This window comes from Phocoena phocoena, chromosome 5 (genome assembly GCF_963924675.1).
Source record: "Phocoena phocoena chromosome 5, mPhoPho1.1, whole genome shotgun sequence".
Lineage (NCBI taxonomy): Eukaryota > Metazoa > Chordata > Mammalia > Artiodactyla > Phocoenidae > Phocoena > Phocoena phocoena.
The window spans coordinates 119,963,114-119,981,646 of record NC_089223.1 but is presented as its reverse complement, the minus strand read 5'-3'; the positions used below and the strand labels follow the sequence as shown (position 1 = coordinate 119,981,646).

General features: G+C 42.0%; 1 protein-coding gene across 2 annotated transcripts in view; it reads left to right on the top strand.

The window, feature by feature from the left end:
* The first annotated feature begins 258 nt into the window (after positions 1 to 258).
* The window catches only part of TRPC3 (transient receptor potential cation channel subfamily C member 3), a 77,811-nt gene continuing 59,536 nt past the window's right edge, over positions 259 to 18,533 (top strand). For both annotated transcript variants that reach the window (XM_065878168.1, XM_065878167.1), the window contains exon 1: positions 259 to 470. In XM_065878168.1, the coding sequence (XP_065734240.1) occupies positions 259 to 470 (212 nt within the window). The remainder of the gene's footprint in view (positions 471 to 18,533) is intronic.

Here is an 18,533-nt window from a genome sequence, read left to right as displayed (position 1 = left end):
CAGCCACGGGCGTGGCGGCTGCCCCCACGGTTTGATGGTGGGCGGCGGCGGCGGCGGCGGCGACACGGCTTTGGTTCCCGCCTCTAACTGCTCGGTCTCGGGCCGCGCCGTTCCCTCTTCCTGCCTCCACGCCCGGGGCTGCCCGGGACTGCTGGAGCCGCGGAAGGTAGGGAAGGGGCTCCGCGGGGAGACCGCGAGGCGGCTGCGGTGGAGGAGGCCGCCGGCCGGCATCCCCGCGCTCGGACCGCGGCCGGCGCGATGTCCACCAAGGTCAGCAAGTGCAAGGAGCAAGCGAGGGTGACCTTCCCCGCGCCGGAGGAGGAGGAGGAGGGCGAGGACGAAGGCGCGGAGCCGCAGCGCCGCCGACGGGGCTGGAGGGGCGTCAACGGGGGGCTCGAATCGCGCTTGGCGCCCTTGCAGCGGGAACCGCACGACTACTGCCTGCCGCCCTTCCCGCCGGGGCCCGACATGTGAGTACCCGGCCGGCCCGCGGCCCGCGCCTCGGGAGGACCGCGCCTGGCGGGGTGCGGGAAGGCGCGCCCACGGCCGCCTTGCGATGTGCCCCGGACCCTCAGAGCCCACCCTCCACCGCAGTCCTATGCGGGGCGGCTCGGGTGTACGGTAGACCTAGGGCGGGGTCTCGCACCCTTGGTGTTGTTCTGTAGAGGGACTTGGGGGCGCCGAACGCGTGGCCGGGGTGTCTGTCCCGGCTCGAGCGCACGGAACAGCCCCGCGGACTGACACAACGGACGCCAGGCACGCTTTCCAGTAAGCAGACGCCTGCTCTCCTGCAACCGAGGACCTGCGTGCCCCTGCCCGTGGTCCGGGGACCTCGCGGAAGATGGACCCCGGGGTCCCGGAGCTTACCCCGGGAGGTCAAAGAAGGGGAAGGGTGCTTAGACACCGCCGCGAGCTCGAACCCCGGCTGCCTCCCGGCGTTCAGCGTGGAGCCACCCTGGGAGCCTCAGTCCCCTCCGACGCTCCCGGCCGTCGGGCGTGGGGAGAAGGGAGGGGGCGGTGTGCGATACAGAGTGTGGAGTGAAGGTTTGCCCTGTCACCTCTTTTCCCGACGGTCCAGTCACAGTTTGGGGGTAAACTGGAGCCGAAGCCCCAGCGGGTCTCCCGGGGAGAGAGCGGGCGCGGGGCGGCCGCCGGCACCGCTTTGAGGTACTTGGTTGTGGTTCCCAGGCGGCTCAGGGTCAGTAGCTGTTTCTTTTTTAAAGAAAGGTAGAGGCCCGCGCTTTAATGTGTGAGAAAGAACAACTTTTCTTAATTGCTAAATCTTGGAAACAGCCTTTAACCAGCCGCGAGACTCAGAGAGGATGAAGAAGAGAGTGGTTCGTTTTATAGGGCGCGTGCTCTCTGTTTCTTTTGTCACGTACCTTGGGCGTCTGTCTTTTTTAGGAGGTAGAGAACTTGGGGCCAGTCGTGACGGGCTGGACTAACCGCCTGGGCCGGGGAAGGGGGTTCTCCCGGGAAGGGACGGAGGTTCCGCAGCGCCCCCTGCTGCCCGCAAGCTGCCCACAGGCGGGGTGCGAGGTTTCTGGGGCGACCTCGAACCGGTCGGGTCGCGCACTGCTCGGCTGGTCAGAGCCCGCACCTGGCTCGGCCGGACTTGTCTATTAAAAACGCAAATCATTGGCTGGGAGTAGGTCGTCTAGGGAAGGTTTCTGATTTAAAACGAGCGACGCTTCCCAGTGTGGTTCACTTATTGCTGAAGTTTAGCCTGGATTGGAAATGGCCCAGGAAATGGAGGGAAAGTAGGTCCTTTCGGATTAAAGCGCGGCCAGCTCGCTTCGCCGCCTCCCTAAGGTTTTAAGACATTGTCCATTTTTCCTTTTGCCAATTTGGTTTTTATAACCCAGCTCAACTTCTTGATTCTTTAATTTTTTTCCCTTTTATCGTAAATCCACAATAAATGGGACACCAGAGCACTCTTATCTGAGAAAGTAGGGGGGAGCAGAGATTACACACTTTGCTTTTTGAAGCTTGAGGTCAATTACACAAAGCCCTGGGACAAATTCTAATGTAGACTCGATGTCTAACTCGTAAGAGGACATCTTTCCTATCTATCTTCTGACTTTACATAATTCAACAGGTAAATGTTGTAGTGTACTTATTTTGTAAAGTAAATACAGCTGGCTGAAAAGACCCAGTCATTTGAAGGCGATATCCATTAATAAAGGTTCCTTCTAGAGGTAGAGCAGCAAGCTCTTCTTGTTTCTTTGAGGCCTGTCACTTGGTAACGGCAGAGACTAACTTGATATCTGTAGCAGAGATTAGCTCTTTATTCCACCTTTGAGTAGAATATGGCCACAGTTTAATAGCTCAGAAAGTAAACATACAGCCCCAGGATGGAATTGGAGAAGGATACCCCGTCTACCAAAGCCCCAGGGTCATTTTCAGTAGGCAGAATAGAATAGCCGAATTTAACAGCCAGCAGAATGCTGAGGGTAGAATCCCACTTTTACCAAAAGGATTCCTTAGCATAACCCTGTTGCTCATTTCACTGCTCCATGCTCCAGTATTCCATCTGGGAATTTTAAACAGACTGACTTAGGAGGAAAAGTGTCACCTACTATATCACTAAGAAGACTTTTTTTTAAAATCCTTTAATAGAACTCTTTATCCAACCATTGATTCAAAACAAGACTTCTTTTTTCCCAATTGTTTGCAAATCTAGGACCAAGTAGTATGTCACTGGCAAGATTAACTCATTCTCGAAGTTTTTAGTTATTAAATATGTCTGATGAACTCCAAAAGCATTTGAAGGCAGTTCTTATGAGTTTTAATTCAAAGACATTTCTTAAGTGTTTACATGTGCAAAGTGCAGACTAGGTACAGTAAGCCACAAAGATGAGTACGCCAACTTTACTGCACTCAAGGAGTTTAAAATCTCATAAGGGAGAGGTGGAAATGAAACTACATATGAACAATTATGCTGTAAGTTAGAGTAAAATAAGTGCTTAAATACATACACACAGGATAGAGCTCTGATGAGTCAAGTGCAAAGAAGAAATAGACAACACAAGGTTGTGGAGAAATCAAGAAAACCTTTATGAGCCTTAAAAAGTAAATAGGATAGGAGGCAGAGACAGGATGGGCAATTAATTCAAGCCCTCCCACTTCCAAAATGCCAGGCATATCCAGGGAATATTAATTGAGTTTTACTGAAACATAGCTTATTTGGGGCATTAATGTATAGGATCTTGTATGTCAAGGGGAGGCAATAGGGAGCCATTGATTGTTTCAAAGCGGCAACAGTTTGATCAAAGCCACTCTGGGAACAGGATAGATTGAAATGGCAATTGGCAGAATGTGAATAAATAAATTAGGGGGCTATTGTAGCTTTCCAGGCTGAGATTAGGATCTGTAATCGTGTAGGACTGGTGGGATGGAATGGGGAGAGATAGGAAAAGAGAATACACAAAGAATCTATGGGAATTTGCAGCTAACTGTCCATCAGGGGTTTAAAGAGAAAGCAGGGTCAGAGATGACTTGGTGATTTTGATGTAGATGACTAAGATCGTGATGTCATTGTTGAAAAGAAAAGAACAAACAGAGTAGAATCTGATTTTTCAGATAATTTTGATAGAAGTGTCAAGCAGGAAGATGCAAGTTTAAAGCTTGGGAGAATTTGAGCATCTAATGGGAATTGTTATAGAGTTGTGTGAGTTCATGATATTGCCCAAGGAGGGAGTGCGAAAAGAGAAACAAAGGGAGCCTGAGCTAGTTTTCTGAGGGGAACTTTTTTGTTTAGAGGGGCAGAAAGAAAGAGTAGCAAGCAGAAGACACGGAAAAAGATGAAGGAGCAGGTGGTACTAAGACAAGGCTGCCTAGAGAGAAGAGGTTCAAGAAAAGGGAAGAATTGACCCATAGTTGGCAAATATTTGGTAAATAAAGGGAAAAACTTTGTGTTTTGTCTTACTTTTAGTAAGAAGACTCAATCCTTACTCATTAACATACATGCAAGAAGTCATTAGATTTCTCAGCAGTGTTATCTTTAAGAGAGAAAGGCTTCTAGAAGAGAGGATTCTGGGGAATTCCCTGGAGGTCCAGTGGTTAGTACTCAGTGCTTTCACTGCCGTGGCCTGGCTTCAGTCCCTGGTCTGGAGAACTAAGATCCCGCAAGCCTCTCAGCCAAAAAAAAAAATTATAATAAACGTACTTTAAAAAAAAAAAAGAGAGAGGATTCTGTTTAGTTTTTCTTGAGGAAGTGCTGCCAAAAATTTGTCATAATTAAAGCAGTAATTTGTGTTTATATTATACCTCATGCTGTCATTTAAATGAATTAACTTGAATCACACCTCTTTAAAGCAGGTTTTCTCATTTGGCAAATGAGGAAATTGATACACAGTGAAGTTAAGTCAATTTCTAAAGATTATTTAGTAAATCAATAATAGAGCTTCTGTATTCAATATAGTATTATTAACTATAGTCCTCATACTCTACATTAGATCTCTAGACTTATGCATCCTACATAACTTCAAGTTTGTACCCTTTGACCAACATCTCCCCAATTTCCCCACCTCCCAGCCCCTGGTAACTACAGTTCTACTCTCTCCTTCTATGTATTTGACTTTTTTAGATTCCACTTATAAGTGAGATCATGCAGTTTTTTTCTTTCTGTGTCTGGCTTATTTCATTTAGCCTAATGTCTTCCAGGTTCGTCCATGTTGTCACAAATCACAGGATCTCCTTTGTAGAGGCTGAATAATATTGATATTACATTATATATATATATATATATACACTATATATATATATATATATATATATATATATATATATACACCACAGTTTCTTTTAACCATTCATGGGTCTATGACACTTAGGTTGTTTCCATATTTGGACTATTTGTTAAGAGGGTAGATTTCAGGTTTCTTCATCACACACACACAAAATGTAACTATGTGAGGAGCTGGATATGTTAATTACCTTGCCTGCAGTAATCACTTCACTATGTACAGTTGACTCTTGAATAACCCAGAGGTTAGGGGTGCTGACTCCCCGCACAGTCTAAAATCCATGTATAACTTTTGACTCCTCCTAAAACTTAACTACTAATAGCCTACTGTTGACCAGAGCCTTGCCAATAACATAAACAGTTGATTAACACAGATTTTGTATGTTATATGTACATATTATATAATTGTATTCTTCAATAGAGTAAGAGCAAGAAAATGTTATTAAGAAAAGCATAAGGAAGAGAAAATACATTTACAGTATTGTACTGTATCTATTGATACCATGCTTATGTCATCTGTTTACAAAATGAATCATCTGTCAGTACCTACAACGATATTGTCTTATATGATACAAAACATTGCAGACGTTATATGTATTATTGATACTAACACTAGACATCAAAAATGAAAAAATTATGTGAAAAAGAAATTCATATTTATTTGCAGGTATAATGATTCATGCATTGATAAGGAAGAAGCAGCAATATGATTGCTTTATGGTAGCCTAGTGTAATCGATATGGCTGCTTCACAGTAGCCTATAAATAATGAATGAACTGTTATAAAATTCTTGTGGCATATGGTATTATTACCATGCCATATTCATAATACAGTATTGGAAACATGATTATGTTTTTTTAAAACCACTTACCTGTGTTGATAGGCTGACACACATCTTTTCCAATTGAAAGAAAGAGAGAGAGAGAAGCATACTATATGGTAATGTAATTCTTTGAAAGCAAAGTTATAAAGCAGTAAGAAAACTAACATTATTGCTATTATTAAATATATTTAAAGTATATTATTTAATTATTTAAACATTATAATTAAATGTCACTCACCTTATGCCTATGTAATGATAGACTAGTATCTATATATATCTTAGGCATTAATGACATACCTAAATTTTTCTTAGTTTTTTCAATATTTCCAGGCTACAGAGTTTGCCTGTGAGTTTTTTCAAATTGTCACAAATCTCCAAAACTTTTTCCAATATACTTGTTAAAAAAATATATGTACAAATGGACTTGCACAGTTCAAACCTGTGTTGTTCAAGGGTCAACTGTATATGTATATCAAATCATCATGTTATATACCATAAATATATTCAATTTTATTTTGAAAGTTATATAAAATAAAGCCACAGAGTGATTAGAAGATTTAAAAAAATAATAGAGCTTCTGATGCTCAACTTTGTATGATAGGGGATCTGAAGATGAGTATACAATGCCTCGTAACCCAAATTGTCTACTTGGATGTTAGTTTCTGTGGTACTGGCCTGTGAAAATGTTCCAGTCTAGGTTTAGCTTGGCTGTGGGATTGAGAGCAGTGCTGTGCATGTTGGCTTGTGTTTCAGACTGGAAGTAGCACTTCCCTTCCACTGCTGGAGTGGAAGTCAGAGATTTGCCAAGTCACTGTTGAATCTCCAGGGATAGGAATTTGGACTTTAAGGACTGAAGTCAAACTAGCATTATTAAGGAAGAGGCAGGTTTCTCCATAGTTATAATTTTCAAGAATAGTACAGCACGGCATTAGACTTGAGACCTTTAATAATCTGAAACTTTGAATTATATTTTTAGTTTATCCTGTAGAGTAGTAATTTCACTATGTACAATAGAGAGTTGTCATTGTTGTTGGTTTGTTGTAAATTATTTTATATAGTTTCAAAATAATGCAAGAATATAGTTTTAAAACTTAATACTAAAAAATGTGGCTTATAAGAACAACAGCAAACTCATGGCAGTTCCCTGAGTTTCTCCTTTTTTCTGCTTGTCCCCTCCATTTCATTCCACTTAAAACTCCTTCAGGTATAGCTATCTTGTTATTCATGTTTTTAGATGTCATCAGTATTCTCAGGCAACAATTTTCACTCACTTATACCTTTTATTCTCCCCCATCCTCCATCACATGGTTTGGTACAATTTGTGGTTAATATCTTACTTAAAGTCTTCATTATTATGATCATGTAACTATTATTCACTGCTGAGTCAAGTAGTATAGTATGATTGCATTTCTTTTCTTTTATAATTAGTTGTTTTTCATGGAGTAAATATGTGTTCCATCTTGTTCTTGCCTCTTTAGCAAAACCTTTTACAGTCTCTTATTGTGTGTGTTTTCCTGAAGACATCCCTTCCAAAACCCTCTGACTTCCTTTGTTTGTGGTTTTTAATTTTTTTTTTCTTCCGGAGGCTTTTAGAATGATCTCATCATTAGTGTTGTTCTGAAATGTCTAGATGATAAGCCTTGATATGGGTCTCTTTTTTCATTCAGTGAACTGGATACTTGGTAAACCCTTTCAGTATTTGGAGATTATGCCCTTTGGTTCTGGAAGGTTTTCTTGTATTATTTCTTTTATTATTTCCTACCTGTTATTTTCATATTTCTTCTTTCTTTCTGGAAACCTATTATTTGGACTTTGGATCTCCTGGGATGACTCCCTAGTTTTTGTATCTCTTCTGTCCTGTTTTCCAGTGATTGTCTTTTCTGTTCTTTCTGAGATATTTCCTCGGCTATATTTCCCAACTCTTTCACTGAATTTTTTTCCATTTTATCTATTATATTTTTAATCTCTAAGAGCTCTTTTTGTCTTATGAGTATTCCTTTGTTATAGCATTCTTTCTTATTTCAGAGATGCAGTATCTTTTTTTTTTTTTTAATGTCACAAGGGAGTAGGGGTTGGGAGATAATAAACCTGACTGCTAGTATTCTGGAACTGGCCAGGGCTCCCCCCATTCTTAGTCCCTACCCTCCCCTGGGCCTGGTATCCCCCCATTTAGAGAATCTCTGTTTCTATTTCTCCAGAGATTTCGTATCCTATATTTCTTATAGGGATGTGGGAGGGTTGTCACTTGATCATATCAGTTGGAGGTTAGCAATCTAGGGGGAGGGTTACTACACACCACTTACACAAAATTTCAGCTGATTCCTCCATTTTAGGCTCCTGCCTTGTCTCTGCTTTCTGAGATTTCTTTTGCCCTTAGTTTCCAAGTCTTTTCCGGTATTGGGTGGATCAGCTTATTTTTTGTTACAGGCACTCTGGTTAGACCTTCCTTCTCTCTGTTAAATCATTCACCATTCTTCCAACTTATCTCCTTTTCATATATTGTGGAGTGCAGTTACAAATACTTCTGGTTTCATGGAAGATGAAGTTTGTGTTCTTTGTTTTCTGTGTTGGTTAGGGGGTAATTTTTGAGAGGTGAAGGGGTGAGAAAGGCCTTTATTCCATCATCTTGAAACCAAACATGCTTAAAATTGTGTTTTAGATATTCATTTAAGCCCAGATGAAGACAGTATTATTAACAGAACCAAGGTTGCAGAAGGAAGACTATTCTTAATTATGACTGATCTTATTAGGCAAATGAAGTAGATAGTAATAGGTACAGTGTGATTTGAGGATCATCTGAAGTCCCCCAACTAAAATAATCTTAGAATCACACTTCCTAAATTTAACTGATGTAGAATATGATGAAGAATAGAATGTTTGAGTCAAAAAGGATTTCATCTAGTCCAGCTGAGAAACTGAAGCTGAAGGTTGACATTGAATTCACAGCAGCCCCAGGCCTTGTGAAATCTCCAGTTTCCTTTGACTGTAATGTTTACACTGTGGCCGAGTTTGGGTTAAGCATTTCTCTCTTCCTCAAAGAGATTTTAGATGCACTTACTCCTAGGAGGAGCAACACAAGAAACTAATAATTAGTATTAACTCATTTATGAGATTCAATTAATTCATCATTTCAATTTGACTACTGATGGCAGATCAACTTGAGAAAGTTTTAAACTAAGTAGGAGGATTAAGAATTGGGCGGGGTGGCGGGGGGGGGGGCTTCCCTGGTGGCACAGTGGTTAAGAGTCTGCCTGCCGATGCAGGGGACATGGGTTCGTGCCCTGGTCCGGGAAGATCCCACATGCCGTGGAGCGGCTGGGCCCGTGAGCCATGGCCACTGAGCCTGCACGTCCAGAGCCTGTGCTCCGCAACGGGAGAGGCCACAACAGTGAGAGGCCCACGTACCGAAAAAAAAGAAAAAAAAAACAAGAATTGGGTGGGGGTGGGTGGGTGGAGATAAGAATATCTCAAGGAACAATTGACCCCTGCCAAATATCATTTATGGTTTTCTCTTAATATCAAAGAGGTAAATGGATCCTGGACAACATCTGAAGAGTAAGTTAGAACTTTAGGAATTTTTCATTACTGTGCTAGGATAGCAAACGTCTGTCTGTTCATGTTTTCTCCTTATAAAACTTCACAGGAAATGTAATGGGAGGAAGACAACTGTTTTTGCAGAGCTCTCTGCTCTCCATAGGAAGGAATACTTTCAACTTCCTGGCTCAGGATTGATATAGCCCCCTTCAGGCAATCAACACTACGTAGTTATCAGTCTGACAGGGGAGCCAGAAGAGTGGCCTGTTCAGGGTGTACACAGAGGAATCTGGCCCCAGATAGAAGGTCTGGAGTTGGGAGCTATGGGTGCCAAATTCACACTTGTGCATAAGGGGCTCAGCAGTGACTTTATGAGAATAATTAGGATTGTTATAGCATTTTGTCTTTAATTTAGTATCTAGGTCAGGGGTATTTGTCTACACTTATCTAGTCAGAAAATTTCCCCTATTCAAAAGAAAACTCCCCTCTTTTTTTGCACTATTCAAATAATAGGTGACTATATGAATTTGGCCCTAGACCTTTTTTTAAAAATGAGATTTAAATGTCCACAAGTGCATGACGTGTTAAGGAAAGAGCATGACATTACTAAATATTTTACACCAGTTTTGCATTTCTAAATACATTTTGTCAAATAGGACTGATGCATATGGATTCTCTGTTGAAAAATAGGTTGCAGGGTGATGAGATGGGAACAAGAATCTAAAAACCTCAGGCTTTTGACTTCAGATATGGATGACAATGATAGAAAACCAGATCCTTTTGCTTTTAATAACATTAGAAGTTAATATATATCTAATTGATAGTGACTAATATGTTTAAATAGCTGAATAGGAACTTCTCTTGGGTCAGTAGAGGTTTTTGATTTTATTATTGAGTTCATTTTATCTCAAGTTCTTGATCAATTATAGACAGAATTTGTACTTCATTTCTAATTTCATTGTCACTAATCTTCCTGAAATAATAAAAATTAGTTTTAGAAAGTACTGAGTTTAATAAATGAGTTTGTTTTTGAAGATAAGCTTAATTATTAACTATAAAAGCTTATTAATTCTAAGACGTATCCTCCATTTGCCCTCAGATTATCCTGACAAAATGTAACTTTATGTAAGATCAAAATCACAAGCTGTAAGATTCGTCAGTTATTTTGTGGTGTAACTAAGAATTGAAGGTGATTAAGCAGAAATCTGTTTTGAAAGAAGAAGGATTGTTTACATTACTTTAATTCCTGATAATTAATTTATATTAATGTATTCATGACATTCTTTTTTATAGAAGAATTACTCCAAATTCCCCTCCACCACTACTTCCACACATTATTTTATGTGACCAAGGGTATGCTTGAATCTGAAGGGGAAAAGTGTCTGTTCCCTAGGTGTTCAGTCTTAATGCTTTAAGCACACACACATCTGTGCCTCCAAGAGATAGATATTGATCAGCCACGTACTAACAGCCAGGCATGTAGAGATATAGACAGACAGTCTCTGCTCTTAAGTATGTTACAGTATTATTGAGGAGACTGGCATGAAAGCAGTTAATCACAAAACAATAATAAGTCAGCTCAATGGAGTTACACACAAAATGCAGTTCTTGGAAACAGAAACATCTAAGTTCTAGAAGGCATTTACCTAAACGCTTTTCTGGGCACATACGTTTAAGAAGCATCACCAAGAACTCATGCAGGCAGTGGTTAGGGGTCCTCACCTCTGCTCCCAGTGGACTTTTAGAGGGAACAACACACTCTTAAAAGCTTTTTTGCTTTTCTGGTCTTAGCTGCTAAAGGGTCTCCAGAACTTTCCTGAGAGGGATGACGGGGAAAGCGATGAAGAGCAGAGACAGGAGCTTCCCTCCAACAACAGCTTCTTGTCTCCGACTGAGTCATTAGGGCATATATCAAAATTAGCAGATGTCTAATAGATTTATGAAAATGATGCGTGGAGAATTCTGAATGTAACACTGGCCAACAGAAACTCTCAGGAAATTAATTACTGTGGAGATCCAAATCCCTCCCCAGACTTAGAAGTTCTGGAATCTCTACATTCTAACCGTTTTCTGGGGTGGGACTCTTTAGGCATGAAAGTGACGCGTTCCTGTTTCTGAAGCGGAGTGCCTTGTCTTGTTGCTTTGGCCGCGGTCGTGACCGCGTGTTGTCGGACTGTGCGTGGTGATGGTAGAGGCAGGCTCAGCAGCAGGTGGTGTGGAAAGCGGCGCTACCCAGAGCGCTGTCCCCGCTACACCAGACAGTCGGACTGATTGGGCTGCCTCTCTCTAGCCTGGCACGCTGGTGCCCGTCGGGGCTCCTCAAGCTCAGAGTGCCCCGCCACTCTACTGCTTCCCCTCCACAAACACACATATGAGAGATTTTTCAAAACGTGACATTATCGAGGCTGTCAGATGCCCTCTCCTCATTCCCAGCACACTCACACGTAGGCATAGTGTGTAGCTGTCAGATGTCTCCAGAGGCGACCACACTGACTGACAGGTGCCTGCTTCCCTGGGGGACTGTGGGGTTTGTCTCTTTTTTGACTTTTCATCTCTGACTTTCTTGTCCTCCGTCAGGTGTCAGCTGCTTCCCACCTTCATTACCGCTTCCGATTATCACCATCCCTAATACGGTAGCTAACACGGTGGTGGCTCTCGAACACGTTCTCCCCCTCCTCTGTGCCTTCCTCACTACTTATCTTCCGCGGCTCCTCCTGCTTTGCTTGCCCTTCACAGAAGGACGGGCCGGATCCTAGCCGGTGGGCGCATGCGCCTCCTTCAGTGTGGTGAACTGATCAGTCAAAGCAATTTGACTGTTATTCTTACCGCTTTGGTTCACATCGTTGGTGGTGTTTACTTTGCTTGGTTGCTGGCTGGCTTGCTAGATAGATTGAGTAGCTGCTGAATTCTTCACCTCACTTCAATAAAAGATTTGAGGGGACTTCTTTAATAATGTCCGTTTGTTGCTGAGTGCTAAGGAGCTTGTGATTCAACCCGAAGAGCCATTTTAGAATGGCTCATTTAGCCACTTTTTATAGAACCAAAGTATTCCAATACATAAGCTCAGCCTATATTTTAATAGTGCTATTTTGATTTGCAACTTGTTATTCATTTTTCTTGTTCCCTAGAGACAGCATGGTAAAGTAGAGAGACTCTAGGAGAGAACCTCTGAGCTCTCATTTTCTAATTCTCTTCCTTTCAGTGACCTTAAGGACGTTAACATTCTGACTGAGTCACTTTATCTGTAGAATTAGCATCAATTGACAAGTATTTTTGAACATATACTGCACTATATTAGGCACTATAGAGGTGGCTAAGAAGTATGAAAAATAAGATAGGAAGCATGGGGCATTTATTCTCAACCAGATTCAGGGGACATGAATATCATAGGAGACAATAATCAAGGAGACAGAATCAACGAGAGGGGAAAAAAAGTGTATAGATCTATGGGCAGACTAGCAATATTGCAAAAGGTCAGGCTGAAGTGGTCAGGAATGGTTTCAGAAAGGTTCAGGAGACAACATTTCAGAATGAACGGAACCTTGCAGGTCTTCTAGTTATTACCGTGTGAAGCCTTACCCTCTGTTTCCAGAGGTGTAATGTAAACTGGGCCACAGAAGGTAGGAAGGATTTGAATTAGCAGAGGGCAAGAATAAGAGTATGCCCAGGGATAGAAACAAAAGTAACATCCCAGAGGCAGGTGTAGCAGGAACAAGAAACCAGAACAACTTGTATGGGCAGCATGTAGCTCTCATAACAGGCCTTTCCCCTGAGCCTCCTACCTGCTGACTAGTGGGGAGAAAAGTTGACCAAATGTTCAATCTGTGGTTTAAATTAGTTTTTAAACTTCTGTTTTGTTTTTTGCTTGCTAAACAGACATTCATTCTCATTCAGCAAGTGAATTAAGCAATCAGTAAATTAAGCAATTAAGTTAATTAAGCAATTATGTGGGTTACTAAGAAGGGAATCCTTGACCTGCATTATCGCAGGGATCTAGTCAACTAGAACAGCGTCTCCCTGTGCTGTGAGCCGGTGTCTAAGGGACCTTTGACACCTTTACTGATTCCTCTCTGCAATCTCCATAAGGGGTTGGAGTCTCTTTCTGGTCCGCATGTCCACCCACAGTTCAGGGCACTCTGGAGGGATGCTGTGAGGCCAATTTCACTGATCTTACTTTGATAATATAAAGTAAGTTTCCTTTTTAAGAAATACTGTCTCACTTGGATAAAATTGCTCAGGCTCTTGGAAAGCTGCTGGTTCCCCTGCTCTTCTCTGTAGCATTTGGGCATTGGGGGAGGGGAGCTTACCTGTCCCCTGGAGGGAGGAAAGGGTGCTATTCTCTGACTCTTCTGGTCTCTGGGCAGTCTTCATTGTCTGCTGGGTGCTGCTTGTCAGTGGCAGTAACTTGATCTTGGCTGACGTGACTTTGTCACCCAGATGTGTTCGCTGGCATATGTGGTTTCAGCTCAGCTCCTGGGGGCTACAAAGCTGGGTGCCTGCAACATCCTCTATCCAGCTCATAGCTGGTCATCCTTAGTCTGGGTGCAGGCTCCCTGGCTCTCATTGCAGGGTCCACACTACATGGAAGCTGAGGGTGGCTTGAGAAAGCCCAGACCATTCCCTACTTAACCAGGCAGGACTGTTCCAGATCTCCAAATCAAACAAGCAGGGCAAGAATCCCCCTACCCTCAGTGGTTCCTCACCTTACTAAATCCACATCTTGACTTTTACTTCCTTTCTGCTATTTCTTTCTTCTCCCAGGACAGTAAGCACCATTGCTTTGGTGTCAAAAGTGGGAGAATTATCTTGTCTGTGTGACAAGAGCACTCAGCGATCAGGTTCTTTTGGAATTAATTAGAGAAATAAAGGAACTAAGCAAATTCTTCCTCAAGACAATTTCCCTTTTCCCAGATTCTGCTTACAAAACCCCATTTTTCTTGCAAAAAAAAAAAACACACACACACACTAAAAATTACCTTGATCTCTCTATGTGCACTCCTCCTCTAAAATTTATCTTATTTCCCCCTACACTCATGCAACTCTATACTGCATCCCTCCCACACCCCAAGGCTGAAACAAGATGTCCCCGAGTTAACCAGGGTCAAGATCTGGTATTTGGAAAGGCAACATTGAAAAGCACCTTGCTAATTTTTCAAAAAAATACCCTTGATGGTATAGGATATTTTATACCCGTACCCTTTACAGTACAGAAATAAGCAGAATAATATGTTTATAAGACAGTGAAGAATGAATCTGAAGCGCAGGGAGGAGAAGGTTGGTTAGGGATGCGGGGGCAGGCTGTCAGCATCCCTGAAAATCAGCTGGAGGACCTAGTTTGTTTTGGTTTTGGTTTTGGTTTGGTTTTAAGAGAAGTGTGGGGCTTCCCTGGTGGCGCAGTGGTTGAGAGTCCGCCTGCCGATGCAGGGGACACGGGTTCGTGCCCCGGTCCGGGAAGATCCCACATGCCGCGGAGCGGCTGGGCCCGTGAGCCATGGCCGCTGAGCCTGAGCGTCCAGAGCCTGTGCTCTGCAACGGGAGAGGCCACAACAGTGAGAGGCCCGCGTACCACAAAAAAAAAAGAGAAGTGTGATAGTAAAAGCCGATTTTAAGAAGTGCAAGCTGCTGGGGATGTCTGTGGGGATACAAAGAGGACATCAGGAGCAGCACGAACTGCCAGGAAGCATAGGAGTCGGACAGACCCTAGGCTGAATCCCAGTTCTGCATTTTACTCTGTGTATTACCTTGGGCAATTTCCTTTGAGCTCAGTTTTCTTATTTATGAAACAGAAAATAATACCTGCTTCCTAGCAATGTTACAAGAATTAAATATGAGAGCGCATGAGAAACAGACACATATACCAGGAACTCAGTAAAGTTTCGTTGCCTTCCCTTGTGCCATCTCTGCCGGAAAGCTGTTCTAATAATGCAGCCACGATGGGGTAAAGATCTGAAGGATAGCGTTGGCAATGAGAATTGGAAGAAAAGGTCAGGTACAGGAAACATTCCAAAGGAGAAGCTTCAGAACTTTGTGACTGACAGGATCAAGACAGTGAGTCACAGATGACCTTGAAATTGCTAAGCCTGAGTAACTAGCCTGAGATGCAAATGTTAGGAGGGGAGCTGGTTTAAGGGAGAACGTGAGTTGGGGCATTTTAGAGTGACCAGAGGACAGATAGTTGTACATGTGGGAACTGAAGCCAAGTGAGAGGATAGGGCCCAGGAAGAGATTTGAATACTCAGTTGAATAGATATTTATTGAGTATCTACTCCCTGTTGGGCATTGGGTAATGACAAATAAAGCATGACCTTACCATCCAGGAGTGTGGTCAGGGGTGGCCTATATGAGGGGGTATTTATTAATACTCTGTTTTTCAGAAAAGAATTTAGATAACCAAAAAATAGGTTTAAGACACATGGAACACAGGATAACTGATTTTAAATCTATGTCAGAAATGATTTAGGAGAAGGGGAAAGACTGTGCCAGAAACCTGGGTTAGGATACTGATGGTAATTGAGCATTTTTAGATCTAAGCTAAATTCCTGGGTACCCTGGGCCACAGAAAAAGACAAGGGTATACAGTTCATATTATTAGATCAAGGGAAGCAAACTCATCTGGAGAGACAGGCTTCTTGATACACAATTCTAGGATGATTTTAGCACTTGAATCCTCATAAAAGGTACAATAGATACTATAATGGAAAACCTCTTTAACCCTTGAAAGGCAGTTTTGAAGGAAACATAGTAACCCTTTAAAAATATCAATCCTTGGTAAAAGAAAGAGCATGACATTAAATGGTCACTGGTAAAGGCATTTTACAGGCTTCTCATTTACTGTGATTCAGGTGAATAGCGTCCTGAAGATCAAATTTTAAGTGGTAATAAAGGGTAGGGAACCTAAGTGAATGTAAGTCTGCTTATCCCTTAGCCTGCACTGCTCAAACATGTTATTCCAACTTTGCTTTTGGCAGGGCCAGTGTGACAAGTGTTTACAGGCCTCTGAGCCTGGGGTCATTGATCCAGGATATCGCCGTTTTTATACTGGAGGTTTCCAGCCTTCAGTGTGTGCGGGAATTGCAAAGGACGCTCATTTAAAATATATATTCCAGGGCCCCACCCCTGAGAGTGATTTAGTGCATCTAGAATGGGGCCCAGAAATCTGAATTTTAACAGGTATTCCAAGTGATCTTGAGGCAGGTGGGCCTCAAGTCACACGGTTAGAAGTCAGATGAGTGGGTGCAAAGTTACGAAAACTGAGGAGCATTGCTTATATTTTTGCCTCTGAATAGAATGGAGCAAAGGATTGCCTTTGGGTGCACAAAAATATTTCTCGGGAAGAACTTTTTATCTGCTTAAGTGTTTGGACAAGTACTAGGAATCCAAAGTTTGTTTCATAAAGCATGAAAACATTTTCTTTTGCCTTAAGATGTATGGTCAGTGTCTTACTCAGCTTGGGCTGTCATGCGTAAGTACCACAGACTGGATGGCTTAAACAACAGAAACATATTTTCTCACAGTTCTGGAAGCCAGAAGTCTGAGGTCATGGTACCAGTATGGTTAGGTTCTGGTCAGGTTCCTGGATTGCAGATGGCTGCCATCTCACTGTGTCCTCACAGGGAGGGGGTGGTGGGAGGGTAGGGAGAGCAAGCTCTCTGTTTTCTCCTCTTACAAGGGCACTGATTCCACCATGAGGGCTCTACACTCATAACCTTATCTAACCCTGATTACCTCCCAAAGACCTCACCTCCACATACCATATTGGAGATTAGGGCTTCAACATATGGATTTGTGGTGGTACAGAGTGCAGTCCATAGCAATCAGATATTACCAGCCATCCATGTCAGCCCTGAAGGAGCTTGCACATTGTGCTTGTAGGGCAACTGATTTAGGTCAGTGGTTCTCCAATGCTTTTACCCAAGAGAAGGCCCTGTCCAATGCACCCTTGCAGTGCTGAATGAGTTGCCCCACTGGGTGAGGATCTAAAGGTAAGAAAATGTCTGGCAAAATGATTTTAGTGTTAGCATTCCTAAGGTTAGGCATCCTCTCCCATTCACCCTCACTCTTTCCTTATTTCTCATGCCAGAGGAGATGCATTGTGAAGACCAGCCAAGATTGAGGCCATGGATGAACTGATTGCGACTCATACCATTTTATCAGTCCAGATTAATGAAGCTTATCTTAATACTGTAAGGAAAGTTAAAAAAGAAAAAAAAAGACACTTCTTATGTGGATTCACCATGAGGACAAGTAGCACTAAGTCAGTACTTTTATTTTGAAATAGCAGTATAACTTGTTCTAACTGAAAAATCTTACTTCACACTTAACTCAGTGTTAGAATCTTTTAAAGACAAAATCAAAATGGCTCATGTCACTTGTGTTGTATAGTACTAAAACCCCACATTTCAGCTCAAATACACAAAACGTAGGTATAGGTTCCAAAAGAAGAAGAGATACTAAGAAAAAAAACTTTAAAATACTAAGAAATGCAAAGAAAAAATTTATGAAAGAATCATTTTCTGGTATTTTCAGATCACTCTCTTTTGGGAGAAAAGGTAGGGTTTTTATGAGTTATTTTCTTTGTAGGTAGCAATCGTTAGATAAAAAGCCCTATTCCATTAAGATGTGACACTTGAATAGTGAGTTTATTTCCCCAAAGATAACCCGTCTGAGATAGACGGGAATTCTGCAGACTTACATATTCTGCATATATATTCTGTAGTCATAAATAATGTCAATATATTATCAATGGTAAGCACAAAATTCATCATTTATACAATATGGAAGTTCTAGCCATTTGAAGAGTACCGGTTTGTAGCTTAATAGTAATATTTAATCTAATGAAGTCAGTACTACTAATGTAATAAGTATGTCAATTTATTACAATGACAGTATTTTTAAGATTTTTAAAAAGACCCTTGTCATAGAGTTTGATCTTGAAACAAAGGTCTCTTCTATGCAGTTCAGTGAATGCTATTTCCCAGTTCTTGTCCACCTAAAAAATCATCATTCTACAAACAAAGATACACACACACAACACAAAAAAACACACACAAAACACACGCCCCCAGCCAGCCTTGCACCTCCTTGTTTCCCACACACACACCACACACTTTACACACCTCACTCTGCACACTATCCTACACACCACACCTACTAATAATAGTCAAACATATGGCATTTATTTAGCTTCAGAAAGATTATAGTGTAATGGTTATGTATAATGTAGTATGTACCTATATTTAAAAAAATTTGTCAACTAAGGGATTAAGATGTTTTAAAATTTAAACAAATTTTATTTTTAATAAAAATATTCAAACTATGGTTAAAACTATTCAAAATGTGTAAAAGCTGTAAGTGAAAAGTAAGAATCTCCCTTCCCTTGTGCTCCTCAGTTCCACTCCCCAGAGCCCCAGGTATAAATACAATGAAAGG